The sequence below is a fragment of the Zalophus californianus genome, chromosome 9, assembly GCF_009762305.2.
Source record: "Zalophus californianus isolate mZalCal1 chromosome 9, mZalCal1.pri.v2, whole genome shotgun sequence".
NCBI classification, from domain to species: domain Eukaryota; kingdom Metazoa; phylum Chordata; class Mammalia; order Carnivora; family Otariidae; genus Zalophus; species Zalophus californianus.
In genome coordinates, this window is record NC_045603.1 from 111,448,220 (window position 1) to 111,470,471 (window position 22,252).

The 22,252-nt window shown below is 38.8% G+C and overlaps 1 protein-coding gene and 1 long non-coding RNA gene across 11 annotated transcripts in view; one reads left to right on the top strand and one right to left on the bottom strand.

Annotated features, from left to right (window-relative positions):
- ZEB1 (zinc finger E-box binding homeobox 1) overlaps positions 1-5,601 on the bottom strand; it is a 188,827-nt gene extending 183,226 nt beyond the window's left edge. For 4 of the 10 annotated variants that reach the window (XM_027592417.2, XM_027592414.2, XM_027592416.2 and 1 more), the window contains exon 1: positions 4,077-4,495. In XM_027592417.2, the coding sequence (XP_027448218.2) occupies positions 4,077-4,215 (139 nt within the window). In that variant the 5' untranslated portion in view covers positions 4,216-4,495. Of the gene's footprint in view, positions 1-4,076; positions 4,496-5,499 lie in introns of those variants that run through there. The other 6 variants (XM_027592419.2, XM_027592418.2, XM_027592423.2 and 3 more) reach the window with 4 other exon arrangements.
- The window catches only part of LOC113921583, a 71,330-nt gene continuing 54,007 nt past the window's right edge, over positions 4,930-22,252 (top strand). The window contains exon 1 of the long non-coding RNA XR_004820281.1: positions 4,930-5,276. This is a non-coding gene — a long non-coding RNA (uncharacterized LOC113921583). The remainder of the gene's footprint in view (positions 5,277-22,252) is intronic.

A 22,252-nucleotide genomic window follows, 5' to 3' on the forward strand; every position in this document is an offset into this window, starting at 1 on the left:
TTAGAGAGGAACAGACATTTCCCCATAAATTAGTGATCATGCTACAAACACTAAGAAACCTTTTCTAATCCCAAATACTATTCTACAATTTCATCAAGTCCTCTAACCTTTCATTGCACTTTTATATATTAATGCATATCTTCTTCCAACATCTACATGCTTTTTCTTCCTCTCTACTACAATTCAATACAGGTAGTTGAGAGTAGTTAACAATATAATTCCACATGATGTTGCATCTGTGTCTACATATGGCTCTAATCACATGCTTAAAAGTAATTTATACAGGGGAAAGCAAAAAAGGAGAAAAAAATAATAAAAACACAATTATGGGATATAATTGTGTTATTTTTAACAAAGTATCATTCCCAATTTGATAGAACTTTCTCACTTCTCACCACATGCTTCAAAGCAACTAAAATTGCAAACAGGGGGTACAAGCTTTCAAAAATACTATAAAAGAAAAAAAGAAAAAAACCCTAAAATATTCCATATGCTTTTACATAAAGCTCATCTTAACAAATGATTGATGCTTTCAATTTATAAGATAAAAATTAAGTTTTGCTCCATGCCACAATTGTATATGTTATGGCTTTGTGGTAAACTTCCCCAGTTCATAAAAGTAGTAAGTGAATCACACCTATTTACTACTGAGCTCTAAGAATTAAGTGAACACCAAATTCAAGAAACATCTGTCAGGAAATGTAAAACTATATTTACACACACACACACACACACATACACACACTCACATACACACACTCTTGAAAAACCATGACACCCTAAAATGAGAAATTCACACAGGCTTACCTGGTAATTCAGGTAATTCCTACTTAATTCAAGATAAACAGTATTACTATTGCATTATGATACTGCTATTGGTGCATTTACAGAAACACCATTAAAAATAATTAGGGAAATAAATATTTCTAACATTTGACCTAACAAAAGGCTTCCGAAAGTTTACAGTTATATTAATATAATTATATGGACACACACCAAAAAGATATTACTAAATACATCAAGTTTCATGCAATTATTTACATGTGAAAGTTACATTACCAATTTACGCAGTTTGAAAAGAATTAATGAATACAAACATACAATAATTACCAAGCTAAAGACACTTTTTTGCTGCATTTAAAACATCAAAGCAAACTTATATTTCTTAATTTACAATTGATAAATGTAAAGTTTACACACTACCTTATTCTGATTCTTAACTAGAATCAGAAGAGAAAGGAAAAGATAACATCTAAAAATCACTAACATCTGAGTGACTGCTGGTTAACACCTTCTTTAGTTGTTGTCTGCCCAACCCATATATAGTTTAAGTTTACATAAGTTATGGGAACATAATTAGACAGTATTAACAATCAATTAATTGCAATTTTTCTTAACCGTGTTTAACAGTTTACAAATTTTAACACCTAAAATATATGTCTTAAAAAAATAAATGTTTTCAGGGAATCTTACAATGAATAAAAAAGGTTAAAAAGTATAGAAAATATGCAAAATAAATACAGGCCAATCATCACATATTCTTTTCCAAACCTAACAACATAAAAACTTAAAAAAAAAAAAAGCAGTAATAACAACTGGTCTAAAGCAAGTCTGAATTGATAGTAATATCAATCTCAGTATTTAAAAAGCTCATATTTATAAAATTGTTCAAGTTAAAACATTTCTACTTCTTTCCATCTAAGCAGACTAGCAGACTAGAAAATGCTTATGCCTAATTTACCCAGGGCTAGTTTTAAGTAACACTAAGACCCAGAATTACACCAAAGGTCCCTATTAATGCAGAGGTCCCAATCAACAGGAGATAGACTTATGGTGCTACTACACCAATAATTATTTTTGTTAGCATCCTCTACTGGCGGTTTCCAAAGACAGCAAGTGGAAACGGTGCAAATGACAGAAAAATATGTACCTGCTATTCCATCCAAAGTGAATTAATCAGCATGTGGTCATTAGTAGCTACAGCACATTTCTCTCCCGCCCTCCAAAATGCATACATATGTACATCCGAAAACCACACAGAGTAGCAGTAGGAAATTTCAAGATATATTTTTAAAATACAACAAAGCATTACATTACAAATGGTAAAAATCAATTTTATGCAATTCTAATGCCACTCCTTTATAGATGACTAACATCATCACCATAAAGTTACTATCTAATGTTTGATGCTTTGGCCAAGCCCTGCTCAATTGGTTTACCCCTGTCAAGTTACATTACTTGATTCTCCCACTAATATCCTACTCTGCAGATATATTCCAGAAAGGAAATTAAAATGTTTTACTGGAGGCTTAGCAATAAAATCTATATATCTTATTTTTAAATGAACAAAAAATTACTTACATATAAATAACAACATAAAGTATCTCTACGACTATCGCCCACTGTACATATCATTTATTCCCTCATTAAAAAGATTTAAGAGTTAACATTTTTCATGCAATTCTCTCCAATAAACAACTGCAACTTAAATATGACTGCGTTGCTAAGAAATATTAACCAGCACCTATTCTGAGGTTTCACAACACAATGGCATATAACTTCATTTTTAATTTGCAAATTATAAGGCTTAATCAAATAGCATGGCTGTAATCGTCGGCAATGGATGAAATGCGTTTGAGAACAAAAAGAAATACAAGGACAGAGCCAAAAGTGATGAAAATGGAAGATACCTGTAGTGGTACAGTGCTATCTTAAACACCTTTTGTTTTCTGAGAGTAATGCATACTGCAGACAAGACATTTTGTGCTAAACAGCCCAAATCTGTTTTTCTAATATTAAACACAAAGGAAAAACACTGACAGCAAGCGTGGTAAATAAATCCCTCCCTTGAGAATGAAAGCAGCAGACAGGAGGGGGCTGACATACATGCAGGAGAAAACTAAACACCATCTTTTTTCTACCTGCACAAGTTGCCATTTGCTGCAGCGATCGAGAACCTCTTTTTCCTGTTGATTTCAAGTACCTTTCAGGATAGCTTTTTTCCCCCTCAAGTCATCTGTTGATATGCCTTATGAGTGTAATATTCATATCACAGGATCTTTAGGAGAAAAATCCATTCTTTCCTGTTCAGGTAAACATGTTTACAGCAGCTGCACAGACGCTGGGTGGTTCAGACTCACATGTCACACACATGTCGTCAGCAACAAGAAAAGCCCCTTTCTCTGGCGATGAACATTTTAAATAAGGTAAAAAACGAGCAGCCCTTTCCGAACCAACTTACCTTTCATAAAGCCACATCAGCAACAGTGGCAACAGCTCAATATAGCACACTATTCGACGCTAAAACAGGAAATTAAAATTGCAATAGCCTATGCTCCGCTCCTTGCTGTAACAAGTCATCTCTCCACAATGACGATACCAAATATTAGTTATCAATCATAACTAACAGACGTCTTTAAAACGCAAATGTTTATTTGAATAACTAAAATCATTCATGAAAGCAGTGGTTTTAATAATGTCGGCTCAAATATATTAAAAATATTTTTACGATTGGAAGGAAACATCTTGAAACAGCTTAAAATCTTCGTATCTGCTTCTAGACAGGAAATCCCACACAAAATCTAAAATTGCCAGGAAAGGTTACAAAACCTCGCGTTTCGCATCCCAGAGGGGAGGGAGAAAGGGAGCCCAGGAGCGGGGGTGGGGCGGGGGAGCACGAGAGAGTTTTTACTTAAACACGTATTTCCTCATTTTCTGGAAGAAACAGCGATCCCATTATAGGCGCATTTATTTCCCTACAGTTAAAAAGTCGTTTTAAAAATAACGTAGGAACCAAAACGAGCCCCTCGGTCCGAAATGTACATGTAATTCCTTATATAGACTCGGCTGCAGCCAGCGGCAGGGCCGTTGCCGCCCATTATTATACAAACAGGTACCGGACCGGCGCGGGCGGGGGACCTCGCCCCGCGCTCCCGCCGCCCCCGGGCGGAGAAGTCTCGCCCCTCTCGCCACAGGAACTGTCCAGACAATAACAATCAGCAGACATTTCGCTGCTGAACAAGAGGGAGAGAAAGCACAGCATTGCCCCCAAGATAAGAGAAATACAATCAACTTACAACGTCTCTCCAAACTGGAAAAGGCGACTGTGCAACAACAACCACATGTTCGGGTCTCGCTCTCTCTTGCTGTCTCTATTATTTTTTTTTTTTTTAAACTCTCACGCCAGGCAGAGGGGTGTGTATTGCCCCGGCACATCAGCACAAATCAATAAACACTGCAGCTGCAGCGAGAGCAGCAGACCCGTGCGTCCGTCGGTCCGTCTGCCCCCTCCCCCACCCTCCTTCCACCCGAGACCGAGAGCGCCATCCAAGCTCCATTATCCGGCTTCAGCGCTCCGTGCGTCCGGCCCAGGTAACAACTTCCCCAAAAACCGAAAGAGAAAAATGAGAGGCATACGCACAGAACCCCATCCCAGCGCGGAGAAGGAGTTTCCCCCAGAGAGGGGGATCTGTCTGTGGTGCTTCCCTGTCTCTAAGACCAGGTAACAACTCCACAAACACACCCGCTGCCCAGCTCGCCGCCATCCACAGATCTCCCACAGCAGCAAGTAGGTGCCCGCTCCTGCCCCGTCTCCCCTGCCGCCCCGCCAGCTCCCCACTGAACGTGGACCTCACTCGCGAGGCTCGCCTCGGCGTCCCCAGCCGGGGGCCCAGGGCGCGGTGGTCGGAGGCGCGGAGGAGGAGGGGTGCTTAGGGACCCGCGCCTCCGCTCCGCTAATCCCCATTCCGCGAGCGCGCCTCGCCGGCCGGTCACAACTTTACCGCCGCCGGCCGAGCCCGGTCCGCCAGCGGCGCGCACCGCCGGCGCCCGCGCACACGCGCGCACGGACGACACGCAGCCCGCGGCCGCCGCGTCCCGCCGCCGCCGCCGCCGCCGCCGCCGCCGCCGCCGCCCGCTGCGCGCCCGCAGCCCGGCCGGGCCCGAGCCGCGGGGCCCGAGCGACGGCGCCGGCCGGGGCCGCGGCGCGGGGAAGCCACTTTGCACGGTCAGCGCCGGCCACAAGTTTGTTCCTCGGCTCCTGGGGGCCTCCGCGCTGAGGGAGAATAACGCGGAGGGGGCTGAGAGGAGGGGGAGAGGGGAGGCGCCGAGGGGCAAAAGAGTGGGGAAAAGTGCGAAAAGAAGCAACAGCCGCTCCACCCGGGGCCAGAAAAGTGGCTGGCCGCGTCCCGACCGCCCGCCCTGCGCCGGGGATGCGGCGGCTAACGGTCCAAGGAGGCGGCAGGGGCGGCAGGAGCCGCTAGGCGGAGAGAGACCAGGTAAGAGACATAACGGTTCAGGGAGAGCGAGCGGCCGCGGCGCGGCTCCGGCAGCGGCAGCAGCGGAGGGGGGCAGAGAGCACTACTTTCTACTTTCCCACTCCACTTTGCTCGTCCCTGCCCCAGCCGCCCCCAGCCCGGCTCGCCCCCCTCACCCCCGGGGGCGCCCCGGCTGCCCGGCTCCCCCTGACTCCGCCGCTCCCCGGTCCCCTCCGCCACTCACCGTTATTGCGCCGCGGGTTCGCCTGCTTTCTGCGCTTACACCTGGGGCCATCCGCCATGATCCTCTCGCTTGTGTCTAAATGCTCGAGTCACCTCCTCCCCCTCCCTCCCCCTTCCCCCCCACCCCTCCGCCTCCACCCCTCCCCCCTCCCCACCGCACCTGGTTTACGACACTCGCGGCTTTACGACATCACCTTCCTTACACCTAGAGCCGCTCGCTCTACGGCCGGAACCTTGTTGCTAGGGAGAGGACGGTTTGCGGCAACCGTAGAAGCAGCTGAGTTTGAATTGAGGGGAGAGGGAAAAGTTTCCCTCAGGTGTCGTGGGATGTGGGAGGGGGCCGTTGGGAAACTGTGGGGACGTGGTCAGAAGGGCGGCAGGCAGTCGGAGGGAGAAAGGTAAATTAGGAGGCTCAGCGGCGTTTTGCTTCTGAACTGGCCACACCCGCCGCGGCTGCCTGGGGCACCGACGGGTCTGGCTGATTGCTCTCAGGACCCTGTACCCTCAGAGCTGCCCCTCGCAGTGACCGGAGCAACCTGTCCTCCCGGTTGGTCAAGGTTGGGCTCCGCTCCCACGCAGCGTGTGTTCTCTCAGTGCATCCTGGGGCTCGAGAGAGGGTCTGTCTGGGCTACCCGGGGAGTTGCCAAGAGTAGAGGGAGGGCAGGTTCGGGGAACGGTAGGGACTGATTTGGGAAGCTCGGCCTCTGACGGCGAGGACACGCGGCGTCAAGAGAGAGGCTACCTGACCCCGCAGTTCTGACTCCCTTCCCTTACACGGACGCACGGTTTTCCCCCAAGCGAACCGGGATGGGAAGTGACTTCAATTAGATAGAACTTCAGCTGGACCGAAAGAGAGGAGAGAAGTTCCGCTTGCAGGCAACACCGGCGGTAAAGCAGAATGAGTAATACCCACACGGCCCCCGTCTCACTTCCTCATCTGCACCAGGCTCTCACCTGCTGTCACCTCGGCCTCCCCCGCCCCGCCGTCCTGCTCTGGGCCCTCCTCCCTGCTTTCTTTCCCCTTAGACGGACGAGGTCGGAGGCGCCAAGACGTAGAGTTAAGGTACTAAGGGGCATGATTTACTACCTAAATGGGCAGTTATCGCTGAATAGGACCTTAAGGCAAGACACAAGGGCTGACAAATGTGGTCTTTGAAATTGATAGATTGCTGATCTTATCTCAAGTCTCTGACTTTATACAAGTTTGGGGATTTCTAAAAGACCATATAGATAACACTACAAATAGCAAGAAAGTCAAAACTTAAGTATTCAGTAGGATTTAGCTTTCCCTTCCTTCCCTCCCTCCCTCTGCCTCGTTCAGATGAGGACAGGTCTTTGGTACCAGCTTTATAGAATAAATGAGCTGTATTTAAAATAATTTAGTTGTCAATTAACAATGTAAAAGTTACTTAGAAATTGCGAAAACTGAAATGTGACATAGAGTATTAGAAATAGCACAGTAAGTCACCCTGCACAGTGCTGTCCCATAGTAGGTGCTCAATAAATGTGTCTATAATTTTTGCCATACCTATGGCAAGATTATTATATTAAAATCATCTTTTAAACACTCTAGAATTTTAGAAGATCCATTAATCTCTTCAAACCCTTCAACTGAAATAAATTTACATCTGAAGTCTGGTAATTTAAAATTAGAAAGTTTAATCCTGAATATAGATGAAAATTTTCTCTTTCACATTTTCTTTGGCATTTTGAGACGTGAATGCATTATTAGTGCATGAAATGTGACTGTAAATATTCTTTGCTATACATTATGTCTATATATCTACTCATCCTCGATGCCAAAACTAGAATCATTACTCTTAATGATCATTTTAAGTACAGGCAGTCCTTGAATTCCTTAATACCATGTTAACCGAACTTGTGTATGTCAGAACCAGAACCATGTCCATGTTTTGCTTGGTTCAAGCAGTAATTTTTTCCTACCTCCTAAAATCTGTGCAGTGTTCTTTAGTTGCCTCCTGAATCCAGCAATTCTTCCCACACCACACAACTTTTTTTCACTACCCTAATTTCCAGTCTCGGGGGAAAGAAATACTTTCTAAGTAGAAAATGTGTAGCACACATTTTACCTGCTCTTAAACTTAGGAAGTATTGCTCATATCCTTTTCTCTTTCTGAAGTGTCTGTCCTGTACTTCCCTACTAAGCTTCCTTCAATATTCATCCTCACCTTAAAATCAAAGAGACAAAGGGACAAGTAGGTACTCATTGTCTTCCTTACTTTAATGGTTACTGGTTTAGTTAGCTTGGGCTAGACTTTTGTTGTTCATTTCTTTGCCCTCAGGACCTAGTGGAGTACCTAGTTATATAGTAGATGCTCAATAGGGAAATCCTTCTTAAATTAATATTCTTGACCTTTCTTATATAAAGTGAGGATTGTTTATCTGTCTTCATCACATTAGTTGTTTGGAACAGTTGAAATCATGGATGTAAAAGCTGATTACTGTCATTTATATCCTGCCTTATTTTGAAACTAATTGATCTTGATTTTAGTGTCTCCATAATGGTTTTCCCCAAATGATTAACTTTGCTCACTCCTGTGTTTTAAATGTGCATAGGAAATATTATTGATATCTTAAATCTTCTAATACAAAATTTCAATTTTGTAAAATCCTGGAATAATATATATTACAAATTGAATATTTGATTAATACATTTTGTTCACTGTAATGTTCCCAAAATTATTGAAATCTAGACTGAAAAGAAAGCAGACAAAAGTAAATCTCAGAATAAGTTTCTGCTTTAAGCCTGATGCATATGTGATGGCTGCTTATCTCTTAAATATAATGAAAGAATTGGAAAAAATCTCTAGAATAAGTTTAGAAAAGGAAGAACTTTATTAAAATTTAGCTTTATTTAGTCAGTTATACCTCAATAAAAAAATTTAGGTTCATTTAAATCAACCATGGTGGGGATACTTGTAAGAGTTTAACATGTATCTTATATCATTGATTTTAGTTATTGTAGTGTCATTATGGAATATATATTCAGTATATATACTCCTAATTTAAGTGTAAATGAAATGTTAATATTCTGCTTCTAGTGTGCACTGGGATTGCATGTGCTGAAAGAGGTATTCTGCTAAAAATGAATTACTACAATCTTTTTTAAATTTATAAGGAAAATGTAAATGGGTAGAATATTCAATACTGAGGTTTTTTTCCCAGAACTTTTTCTTAAACCCTTTGCACCTGCTATTTGCTTTCCATGTAAGATTCATGTATAATAAGTTAGGATAAAATTTGACATAAAATTATTTTGAATTTAAAATGTAGATATTTCATGGTGTTCTACATTGAGCATATGATTTTCGCATACCTCATTTCCTGAACACATTTGGGAACTATAACTTCTAATATTCTATAATCTTCATCAAAATAAGAAGTTGGTTTTTATTGAAAGATAACATTAATTACATCAACTAAATTAATTATATTACCATGTAATTTTAATCTTAGAGCTTTGAAAGAAAAAAGAATAAATTTGACACAGGTTACCCATCAAAGTACAGAATTTAGAAGTCCCCTAATGTTGCCCCTCAATCCTTAGCTCAATAATGACTCTGGACGTGGCATTCGCTATGAGACAAAAGAGGGCCATGGTGGTTTAATTGCTGCAGTTTGACCAAATTCTATAGTCACTGAGTCAGGAAGGAAACATGACTGCAGAGTGATCCAGAACCAACAGCTGCCTTTGGGACCCACACCAACTTTTCTAATAAAGTCTCCCAGGAGGTAATAATAGGGACAAATGTTTTCCCTGAACCTCCATGTGGTTTTATTACATATTGCACCATAAAATGGTTTTTCCCTCTGGGGAATAAGGCTCCTATTTTTAATATAAGTCAATGAAATGTTAACACACAGAGCTTCTTATTTTGGGGGCATTTTTTTCCAGTAACATGTCTAATACAAAGAGATGTAAGTATAAATAAATGTAGAAAAAGATGTTTGAGGTGTTAACATCCAAAAACTAAAACTAATGTTTCCATAAAATCACAGTAATTAATATAATTGTTTTCAAAGGCTGCCTTCATGGAAGATACAGTTTCTATTATTGATATCAGTTAGAACATGAATAACATTTTTTTTGTATACTTGACAACTACAGGGAAATTAAAGCGCAACATGCATATTCTGGATTTGAGTGAATTTTAAGTATATACCTTATCAAGGATCTGATACCTGGTTTGTACTGCTGTTTTTTTCCCCTTTTGTCTCCATGTATGTCTTTTCTCTGGCATCTTGATCTATTTATTTTTTTAGCAGCTGACAGGTTCTGCGACAGAGTATAGCTATTTCATTGACCTATAGTCCACAGATCCTCAGTTATAGTCACTGCCACTTTTCATTTTTTGGAGTATATTTATTTAAAATACTTGCAGTCATTAACGGGTTTTCAATGTCCTACAATTGTGTTACGCTCACATGAAAAAGTTGGCAATAAGGAACACCCTGTGTTCAAATATATCCACAACTTTAAGATCCCTGGTCAGACCCTTCTCATTCCTTCTTATGCCTCTATTTCTAGGTTACTCTCTTTATCCTAATTACATAAATAGATCACAGACTCTGCCCCTCTTCACTGGTTTACGTTTTAATCATTGTCTTCATGTTTCTTTGTGCCAGGTCTAACACAGATCTATTTGGATCAATTCCTTTCTCTCTTTGTTCAAAGTTTTTTGAGTCATCCCAACTCTGTAAAATGCTTTGATTTTTCATATTCTGGTTTTTTTCTGTCAAAGTCCATTCTCTGCCTTTCTATGTTCTTAGAGGCTGATTTTTATGGACCACAACACCCAGGCTCCTTTGCCCTCTGGTTTCTGTTTGGTTTCAGCCAATTTGGAGGCCTTGGCAAATGATCACAGGAAGGAAAGAGAGAAAGGTCAGGATATTTATTTCACCTTCCCCCACACTCCCTCCTGCCTGTTTGTGGCTTTTGGCAGTAGCCTCATTCCTCTACCTAAGGCCACAGCTTTAGTCATACAACCCTGTCTCATGGCGAAGGGTCTTGGCAAGTTCCAGAAACTGCTTCCCTTTGTCCCTTCAGGCATAGGGATGGCAGTGGTGTCCTCGTGTTGTGAGTCCTTGGGGTCTTTATCCCTTATTGGTTCTCCTAAAGCCTGCCCACATCTCTGAAAACAGTCTCTTCATGAAACTGTCTTCAGTTTACCCTTTGAGTGTGCCATTTGTTTCCTGCCAGGCCCCACAGTACTACACATAGAGAAATAAATGTATTTAACCTTCTTTATCAGTCAAGAATTCTGTTTCTTTTGATCACTACAGTAAAGTTTGAATATGATATAAATATCTTACTCATTGACTAAGTATATACTCATGTTGTACTGTGTGTACATGCAAAATCTGGCAAATACTTATAAATATGCTTGAGTCTATTACATAGTAATTATTCAGTAACTATTTGTAGAATGAAGGCCCCTGTGCTAATGATTAAAATCTAGGAGAGACTACTTTTATATACTTATAACATGAAGGGGAAAAGAAGATAATAATACCACAGTATTAAGGTGGAGATAGCTCGTTGTCCCCAGCTTCTTAATAATGGAAACCTCCCCTCTTATCCATGGCCACTTGAATGGTCTTTGCATGTATCTAGGTGCTACTGTGCTACTCAGTTCTGGCCAGTGAGGTATAATTGGAGGTGATGTGTGCAATGTTGAGGAAGTCTGTCCTTCAAAAGGAGATGGTTCACCATTCTCTTCGTGCTGGTTGGAATCAGACCTGCTAGCTAGAGCTCCTTAAGATTAAGAAAGGTAGAGCAACAAGATTGAAGGGGCCTGAGTCCTTGACACAATAGAATACCAGAACTAGCCCTGGACTTTTTACCTCCAGATTCTTAATACAGAGAGAAATAAACATATCTTCTCTAAGCCACCATTATCTTAGATTATCTGTTGTAGGCAGCCAAAGTTAATCCTGTTTGATGTAGGTATGTATATGAGTTTCCTAATGTTACTGCAAAAAATTATCACAAACTTAGTGGCTTAAAATAACACAAATATATTATCTTAACAGTTCTTGAAGTCAGAAGTCCAAAATGGGTCTCACCAGGCTAAACTCAAGGTTTTGGTAGGATTAGATTCCTCCAGAAGGCTCGGGGGTGGGCGGGGAATCTTTCTTTGCCTTTTCCAGCTTCTAGGGGCCACCCATATTCCTTGGCTCATGGCCCCTTCCTCCATCTTCAAAGCCAGCAACATTGGGCAGAGTCCTTCTCCTGCTGTCAGCTCACTAGTTCTTTGTATTTCTGCCTCCCTCTTTTGTTTTTAAGGGCATTTGTGATTAAATTAGGTCCACCCAGATAATTCAGGATATCTCCCCATTTCAAGATCAGCTGATCAGCAAGCTTAATTCCATCTGTGACCTTAATTCCCACATAACCTAACATATTCACAGGTTCTGGGGATTAGGGCATAGACATCTTTGGAGGCCACTATTCTGCCTACCAAAGTATGCAAGCTTTAAGTTTCATGATTTATAAATATTTTTATTGATTTATTTGTTCATCTTTAATTTATAAACAGCTTTAAAACATGGTATTTGGTCATTACTTTTTTTTTTTAAAGATTTTATTTATTTATTTGACAGAGATGGAGAGCACAAGTAGGCAGAGTGGCAGGCAGAGTGGGAGGGAGAAGCAGGCTCTCTGCTGAGCAGGGAGCCCGACGGGCTCAATCCCAGGACCCTGGGATCATGACCTGAGTCGAAGGCAGTTGCTTAACTGACTGAGCCACCCAGGCGCCCCTGGTAATTACTTTTTATGTAACATTTAACATTGTGCCACATAGAAGTTTTAATAATTATTAGTTCATTTATTCAATTACTATTCTTGTGCATATTGTATGTCACAGATGCTACATGGGGCTATAAATGTTTCACACACTTTTTGACCTAAGGAAGTGCAGAAAGAAACAAATGACAAAGAGGCTGTTAAATAAATGTCCAGGAGATATAGTATACATGGGAGAGACCTCTAACCTGAAGTCAAGGAAGTCTTTCTTGGAGAAGTGATAGATTTGTCAGGAAAATGAGGGAAGAAGAAGGCAGAAGTTACAGCATATGTAGACCCCTCCCGATGAAAGTACAGTGTTTTGGGGGCAGAGGGCCCAATAGAAGAAGAGTATCAAATAAAAGGAATACCTATTTCAAATGAGGCTGCAGAAGTGGGTAAACAGATGGAATTAAGCTTGCTGATCAGCTGATCTTGAAATGGGGAGATATCCTGAATTATCTGGGTGGACCTAATTTAATCACAAATGCCCTTAAAAACAAAAGAGGGAGGCAGAAATATAAAGAACTAGTGAGCTGACAGCAGGAGAAGGACTCTGCCCAATGTTGCTGGCTTTGAAGATGGAGGAAGGGGCCATGAGCCAAGGAATATGGGTGGCCCCTAGAAGCTGGAAAAGGCAAAGAAAGATTCCCCGCCCACCCCCGAGCCTTCTGGAGGAACCTAATCCTACCAAAACCTTGAGTTTAGCCTGGTGAGACCCATTTTGGACTTTCGACTTCAAGAACTGTTAAGATAATATATTTGTGTTATTTTAAGCCACTAAGTTTGTGATAATTTTTTGCAGTAACGTTAGGAAACTCATATACATACCTACATCAAACAGGATTAACTTTGGCTGCCTACAACAGAAAATCTAAGATAATGGTGGCCTAGAGAAGATATGTTTATTTCTCTCTATATAAAAGTGATTCCATTTAAAGCTGTAAAGCAGAGACATAATCAGTTCTTGGCCCTGCTAACAGGCAGAGGCATAGCATGGTCTGACAAAATTACAAATCTCTGTTAGCCAATATTTATACTTTTAATCCATATTCGAACCATACAATTCTGGCCAATTTCCCATTTTGTGATTTTTCTATGGTAAATTCTTAATCATAGGTAGGTTTTCTTGCTCTCCTTTATCAAGATTGCCTTCAACTGGCAGACGGCCCTTAGGGAATGGAAGAACATTTTCAGTATTAACAAGATGAGTGAATGAATGAATGAATGATATTTGAGAGTCCATACTCAATTCTTTACTGTGGGTATAACCTTGAATAAATCACCTAATTTCTCTGACTCTGAGCCTGAGTTCCTTCTCTGCAAAATCAAACCTAATTTCTCTACATCAAAATTCCCTACATATTCACAGGGTTTTGGTGAGTGTCACATGAGATCATGTATGGGGAAGTTATTTTAAAAACCATAAGACATAGAATTTTGAATTTTTACTGTACAAACCTGCTTATCAACATAACTCTTCCTAGAGTCAAATACTAATGAATTTTGAATAATTGGCTCTTTTGTATTTATTACAGCTCCTATGATATTAACTCATTTCAGTAACATGAATTGAGTTGATTATATTTTTTTACTTCTTCCTCTTGTTCACCCTGTGATGGATTTAAAATGTCAAAAACAGGTCTGAACTGACATAGTATATCAAATATTTGACTATTATATTAAATTTACCTTGATAAAGTTTTGAAAAATACTTGCTTTTTATTTCTTAAGGTGTTTGCAAAGAACTGGCTTTGGTTTTATGACCAGTTTTATCTTTGAAATTATCTACTTAGATTTTGGTCAACTGTCAAATGCAATTGAATTTAATCATGTTTTTATTTCTAGGTTACTTCATAAAGTGTTTTTACAGATTATAAAAATGTCCACAAAGAGCCAAATTATTATTTTATTCCTACATTTGATATTGTTTTATATTGTTGCTGTATATGTTTAGATAATTATGTTGTTTTACCTTCAGAAAACATATTTTAATAATTATAGCTGAATTTATTCCTAGTCAAAATAGTATGTAAAGCATGCACATTTAGAACCAACATTATTCAATGTGTTTTGCTATTACTTATAACTAACAATTAACATTATTTTAATGTTGTAAATAGCTGTGGAATCTAGTCATTTTGTGTACATTGAATTCATTACTGTCATTAAATAAGTATCTTTTCTCCTTAGTAGCTCAACTTATTTCCTGAATCAACCCATTTGTTAGTGTGCTTTTGATTTGTAAAATCACCAATAAATATCTGTTACTCTTTTTCAAATAATTGCATAATAGTATGAATGATTTTCTGGCAGGTATTTTCATTTTTAGTAAATGCCAGAAGTAATATATGAATATAAAACATATGTTCAGCATAAACTATAAACAGCAGAAATGGTTAGTAGAAGAAATTACTCAGATACCGTCTGCTAAAGAAAAAAAAAACATTGACTATATGAGAAAAATAGTTTTTTGAGATGATTGAATAAATTGATTATAGTTCTTCCTTTTTATTTTATTTTCTGTCTTTATAGAAGAAAATGTACAACCTGATTTTTTTTCCTTATTACTTAGTTTACTTATATTTTTGTCCTCCCTGAACTCAAGTTCTTCAGACTTCGGGTATGTTATGGACATATATCAAACTACTAAAATCCACTTTTGGTGGTTGAGGTTGGTTTTAAATCATGTCCTTGTTGTATCTGCTCTCCTTCCAGTGCTAGACAGCTTCAGACAGACCAAAAGACTATCAACCAGACAAAAGGATTTGATGCAAAGAATTTGACAACCCATTAGCTAGAAAACCATCACCTGAATAATTCAAAATCGATTGAAGCTTTTCCTCCATATATAAAATTGTTCTGTAGTTCCATTCATTTTTACATTTCTCCTTTGTATAGCCTTAGGAAACATAGATCAGTGATGTAGCACCAAAAGACATCATGATACCAAATAGGAAATTAGGACTTGGGAGATGCTTTGGACCTCTTAATTTTCAGGCCACTTGATAGCAGATACAGTTCATTACACAAGAAAATTGCTTGAGCTTGGGAAAAGAGGGTGCTGGAGGTGAGGGAAAATGAGTTAGTCACCAATACGGTTCACCTTGCAATTCAGTCATTTAGATGTAACTAGAGAATGATTGCTGCCATGTTCCAGATAAAGAATGAAAACTCTTCTCACAATAAAATGGTGAATCACATATCCTCTGTTTAGATTCTAGAATAAGAAAAGAAGTAAAAGGAAGGAAATAGCCTATGTATGTTAGTACACACCAATTTTAGTGGGAATGTACTATTTGTAGAGCCTTTATGATCTACTACATATGGTTTTATTTGAGCCTTATTATGGCATTAATAGATACTATTTCCATTTCTTATGTATAGAGACAGATTCAGAGGCTACAGTCACCCAATTCGTATAATCTAGACTGGGACTCAAATTCAGATCATAACTACAGATTCCATGTGTAAATTCTATTGTACTTAATAAACATAAAATATCCAGGACTGTATGAAGACAAGCTTCTAAAGCATAAAACTTTATTCTAAAGCATAAAATTAATATTCAGAAAAAGAATTATGAGCAGAGGGGCACCTGGGTGGCTCAGTCATTAAGCATCTGCCTTCGGCTCAGGTCATGATCCCGGGGTCCTGGGGTTGAGCCCCACATCGGGCTCCCTGCTCGGTGGGAAGCCTGCTTGTCCCTTTCCCACTCCCCCTGCTTGTGTTCCCTCTCTCTCGCTGTGTCTCTGTCAATAAATAAATAAAATCTTTAAAAAAAAGAATTATGAGCAGAAATATTTTAGTGAATATTGTATGTTCAATATTTCTATAAATTTTCTCATGCAAAACTTTGGCATATAATTCTTTCTGTACTCCATTTTCTCTGTTTCATGAACATAAAACATTCCCTCCTGCCCCCATTTCAGAAGTTCTTTTTCCTTCCTTCCCACTCCTGTTCCCCCCCATCTGCCCTTTAATCTTCATTGATTCCCCTTATCTCTGACCACCTACCACAAATTTTATCATCTTTATCTCATAATCAGTTCCATGTCTTGTCTCTTATTCCCTATTATAAACTCATTTATGATAGAGACCATGGCTAATAATTCCTGTTATAGTGATGAGCATATCTGGAAAAATATATTTTAAATATCTTTTATGATAGAAAACTACCATCTATGGCTGGCATAAGAAAATCCTAGGGCGCCTGGGTGGCTCAGTCGGTTAAGTGGAAGACTCTTGATTTCGGCTTGGATCATGATCTCAGGGTCCTAGGATCGAACCCTAGGTCAGGCTCCATGCTCAGCAGTGAGTCTGTTTGAGGATTCTCTCTTTCCCTCGCCCTTTGCCCCTCCCCCCACTCTCCCACACACGTGCTCTCTCACTAAAATAAATTTTTCTCTCTAAAAAAAGAGGATCCTGATTGGATGCTGATATGGAAAAAGACGACAGTTTTCTTCAGTGTACTTGATAACCTGAACTTAACCCAATAGGAAACAAAAGATTTGAACAAGTGTTAGCCCTTTTTAAATGAGTTGCCAGGAATTAGCCATCACATTTTAGTACCATTATGTATGGTATTATGATATTAGTATACCTGAGTTCTGAGAGCCAAGGAAGGAAAGATTGATTTTTTTTTTTGGAGCAAACACCTTTAATATGACTAGGCAAAAACAAAAAAGGAAGACAGTCAGAAGTTGATAGATAGCCACCCTCCAAAACAACTCAAATTCTGAATTAGAATTTAGTAGCTCTGGAATAGAAAGATATCTATGTTCATGGATGTGAGGACACATGACAATACCTCTTTAGATTTATGGGGACAGAAAAAGAATCTAGAAGATTGAATATCTCTAGTGGGGAAAGCTAAGAGTTGGAAAAAATCTAATACATTGGTTGTTAGCATTACCCACAAACAAAAAGATTCTCTTGAAACACAATTTTAAAGTTCTTGCATTAATATTGTATCTGGAGCCACGAGCCCATAACTATAGTAGTTCCTCCTAGAACAGAATAAATTGCCAACCAGATACAACATTAATTTGTAGAACTCTCAGGGTATCGTTCCTTCAATATGCACATTTTAGATTAGCCAATGGAAAAATTAATAAATGGTACAAATAGAGGTAAGGGGAGGAAAAGTTTTTTAAAGAGAACACAAGATGTTCTAGTTGTCACTAGTTGTCATGGAATGAAATATAAGTAGCAGGGCAAGATCTCAAAAAGATGTATCATTCATATCATGACAATCTATTTTTTTTCAAAACCAAGACTACCTGTAGTCAAAAACAAATGACTGCAGAATAGGAAGAAATCTCAGAAGCCTACCAAAAAAAAGTTTTAAAAGTAAAGTAAAAAAAAGTTTTAAAGTAATTTTGTTTCAGAACCAAGACATTCTACAAGAATAGAGATAGTGTTAACACAACCAAGACTGATTCTACAAGAATAAAGATAGTGTTACACAGAAACACACAAGATACAGTGATTGAGAATTTTAAAGAGTGAAATGAAATATATTAACTGTATATCTGAGGAAAATGATAATGATAAAAAGAGTGGGGAGAAAATCTAATATCCAAGAAAAAAAAAACCAGGAAAGAATATAGATACAGGTAATAATTTTCCACAAAGAAATGTCAACGGAGAAAAAATACCCTTTAAGAATCATTCAAGTTATGGGGCACCTGGGTGGCTCAGTGGATTAAGTGTCTGCCTTTGGCTCAGGTCATTATTCCAGGGTCCTGGGATCTAGCCCCACATTGGGCTCCCTGCTCAGCGGGGAGACTGCTTCTCTCTCTCTCTCTGCTTGCCCCTCCCCTTGCTTGTGCTCTCTCTGTGTCAAATCCTTTAAAAAAAGAATCAAGTCATTAACAAAAATATTACAACCAAAGAAATCATTAGTGAAACAGAAGGATTTTTTAAGGAATTTCTGGATGGAACCAGCTATTGGTTTAAGGCATAGTGATTATTGTTTTTTTATTGGTGGGGAAGGTCAATGTGGTAAGATCATTACTGAAAATATTGCTGGATTGTTTTTAGAAAACTGTACGGAACTGCGTGTCTGAGTATGATAAAACATATAAAATATTAAGGCAAAGATGTCAAAACATGCCATTTAACCTTGTAAACATAGCCTGAAACCAAGGGAGAGTGCCTAATCTTTTTGAAGAGGAACACTTAAGAATTCGTTTATTCATTTGTTTGACAAATATTTATTAATTTGCTTCTCTGTGCCAGGCACTGTTCTAAGTTCTTGGGGGTACAATAAGAAAACAGACAAAAATCCCTGCCTAGCAGAACCTATAGTCTAGTAAAATGAGACAAATAACAAATATAATAAATAAGCAAATTTTGTTAGAAGAAGTTTAAGTGCTCTGGAAAAATAGAGCAGAATAAGAGTGATTGGAGATGCAGAAAGATCATGGTTGCTCTTTTAAATTACAAAACACAAAATTCCATGGCTATGTAATGGATTCTCAAAAAGATGCACGTGAGTATATTGAGGATGTCAGTGGGGCTAATCATTAGAATATGTCCAGTAAATGACTGATTTTAACTACTGAGTAATCATTGTTTGGTTCACAGCAGGTGTCATAGCAGAAAGTAAGTTGTGGCATTCTCATAAAAGAAAGATTTTTTTAATGAGTGCTATAATAAACAAAATCTGTGATGTGTTCCATTAATTGAATCTTTAACACCTGTTCTCATTTACCTTACTTTTTTCATTTTAAGTACTATTTCACTCCTGTTTTAAAAAACAAAATAATTGAACATATGTGCACTATTAGTCATAAAACATTTACAATACATTCTTTTCATCATTGTTAATGATAATATAATTTTCTGTGTTTATTATGTTTAAAAAAACAGGAATAATTTCTTTACCGCAAATGAATATGTACATCTCATCTGTTTGCACAGGGATTTACTAAGCTCAGGGTAGGGAAGGACTTCTAGCTTCTTGTACCTTTTGCTAAACTCTTTTAGTTTTATGCAGCAACATTATCAATGACATGTAAATTCAAGACCACATGGATATAGGACCTTCTGCCTCCTTTTCTCAACCCTTGAAAGATCATTAGAAATAGGAAACTAATGTATTATTATTAAACTACAATAATAATAGTTCAAAGAGCTTTGTGCTCTTTACTGCTTAAAATTTCACTTAATCCTCATGATAACATGATATCAGGAAGATTCTTTGCAGATTGAGGTTCAGAGGGTTATTTTACCAAGGTCACAAACTAGGAGGGGTGGGGTGGAGTGCACAGTGCACAGGGTTGAGATGAATACTACAGTTCTTTAAAAACCAAGAGCTAAGCTATGTTAAGTGACCTGGTTTTGTTGTGAAAACTGGAAATGTATTTAATAGAGTTTACCAAATCTAGACATTGCATTGTCTAGGTAAATACCTGTCATTAAATGACATAGTATCTTCTTGCTCCACTGTTCCTTTCTCTGCCCCAGCCAACAGCTCAGCTCAGTTCATCTCCCAGGGCAGAAACAGAATTGTAGTAATCTCCAATAAAGGAAGTGACAAAGGATGCACAAAAATTTTAGTTGGCTTATTTTTAATGTTACACTCAAGATATGAACTGTAGAATTTTTTGAGTGAAATAATATCTCTTGTACAGTCATTCTTAATAATTCATAATTTTTAAGACTGAAAAAAATCTCAAAATGGGTATTGTAAAAATTAATGTTTCAAAGTCAGCTTTTTACTACTTTGTACATAATTTATGGATCAAGCCAAAATTTTAGAAATCAAGTTTGAAAGTTTTTAGTGTCAGTATTCATTATTACAGAAGTAGAAATACTAAACATTTAGTCTTTCACTATATATTAGTGTCTAGAACATTAACTGCTGTAGGCTTTGCCTCAGGTCTCTCAAGTTGGTCATTAACTAAGCTTGCAAAAGAATAACCTATCACATTTTGTTTTATGAAACTGACAATAAAAAATTAATATTCTTGAAATCTAAAGTTTTTTTCCCTTGTTCAAAAATATTCTTTGTGTGGGTTTGTGTGCATGCACGTTCCCATGCACGCATAGGTGTGCATGCATGTGCACTCTTATGAGGGATTGGTAAGCAAGTTTAACTGCACGTTGAATAATGGGATGAAATGTAACATCCACAGAAGTGTCCTACCCCATTCCCAGGTGAAAATCACTGTACTGTTTATCAAGTGTCCCTAAAGACCAAGGTGATTCCCCAGGTAAGGAGATTTAGAATCTCATTCCGGAATTTTACAGGTTTATTAAGATACCCTTTTTATTGCTCAGACAGCTTACCACTTTTGCATTTTTGGATTTTCTTCTGTTTTTCTTTTTAACTAGTAATAAGACAAAGTGCGCCCTTTGACTTATACACTGCATCCCACAGCTTCTCATCCACTCAGGGATGGAAATTACCTCCTTTCTTCTGTATCCATATTCTCTTCAATTGTACAATGTGCTATAATATTATTAGACCCAGTGGTTCGTTCTTAGTCCTCATATACCTTGTGATAAGCAAATCCTCATAGTTGATCCTCTGTCCTCTTTGAAATACTTCCTACACTTAGCTTTAAGACACTTGCCTGGTTTCTCTAATTCTTCTTAAGCTATTTCTTTTCAGTCTTTCTTACTTGTTCTCCTCTTCCCAATCTCTAAATATTAAAATGCCAAGGGTGTCTTTCCCTCTTAGTCTACATGGCTTCCCTAAATGATCTTATCCCTTTTCTTGGTTTTAATTCTTATCTATATGCCAGTGGCTCCTAAATAAATATCTCTAGCCTGGACCTAATCCATGAACTCCAGGCTTATTTGACCTCTCTGTTTGGATGGCCAGTAGACTTTGCAAACTTAAACTGCCCCAAACTGTGCTTCTGGTATCCACCCTCCAACGTACATCATCTGCAATCTCAACTTCTTATTTCACACAAAAGTAACTCCATCCTCCGCGAATCAAGCTGAGGGTTCTAGAGGAGAAGGGAGTGGGAGGATGGGTGAGCCCGGTGATGGATATTAAGGAGGGTACATATTGCATGGAACACTGGGTGTTGCACACAAACAATGAATCATGGAACACTACATCAAAAACTAATGATGTAATATAGGGTGCCTAACATAACATAATAAAAAAAAATTATCAAAAAAAGTAACTCCATCCTTCTGAAGGCTCAGGTGAAAACCTTGGAGTTAATCATGACTCCCCCTTTTCTTAAATTACTTGTTCATTTGTTTCCAGAAAATTCATATCTTCTACTTTTAAAATACATACAGAATTTGATCACTTTTCATTAGTTTTCTTGCTACTCTCTCCCTCACTCAGTGAGTGACAAATTTCTGCCTTTGTCGCCCCTCAGCTTGTTTCAATAGACCAGCCACAGTTATCCTGTTAAAACACTAGTCAGATCATGGTCTTTGCTCAAATCCTCCAATGGCTTCCCCTCTCAGTAAGTTAAAGCCAAAGTCCTTACAATGTTTTTCAAGGTCTACATGATCTGCCCACACCCAGCTCTCCAACCTTACCTCCTACAGTCCCCATCCTTCACCCTGTTCAACCACATCTCATCTGTCTCCTCAATGTTCCTTTAATATGCCAGGCATGTTTCTGACCTAGAGCAGGGGTTGGAAACAAGGTCTGTCAGATTCCAAACACTGTTCCTAAATCTAAATAATTTATAGAGACTCTCCAGAAATCTTAATCACAATATTCTCATAGAAACATAGTACCTAAATCATATACTGATTTTTAAATGCCCCTATTAAAATGAATTCTAAACATATTACTTCAAGTTATTGGGCTAGTTCCTAAAATCTAATTTAAACTATTATGGAACTAAAAAGAAGATGTAACAGAGTTCTGTGATGTATGATGCAGACTAAGCTAAAAGCATCTAAGTAATGTCTACAAATATTCACTCAGTACCTGTTAAGTGCTAGCATCTACCTTGACCAC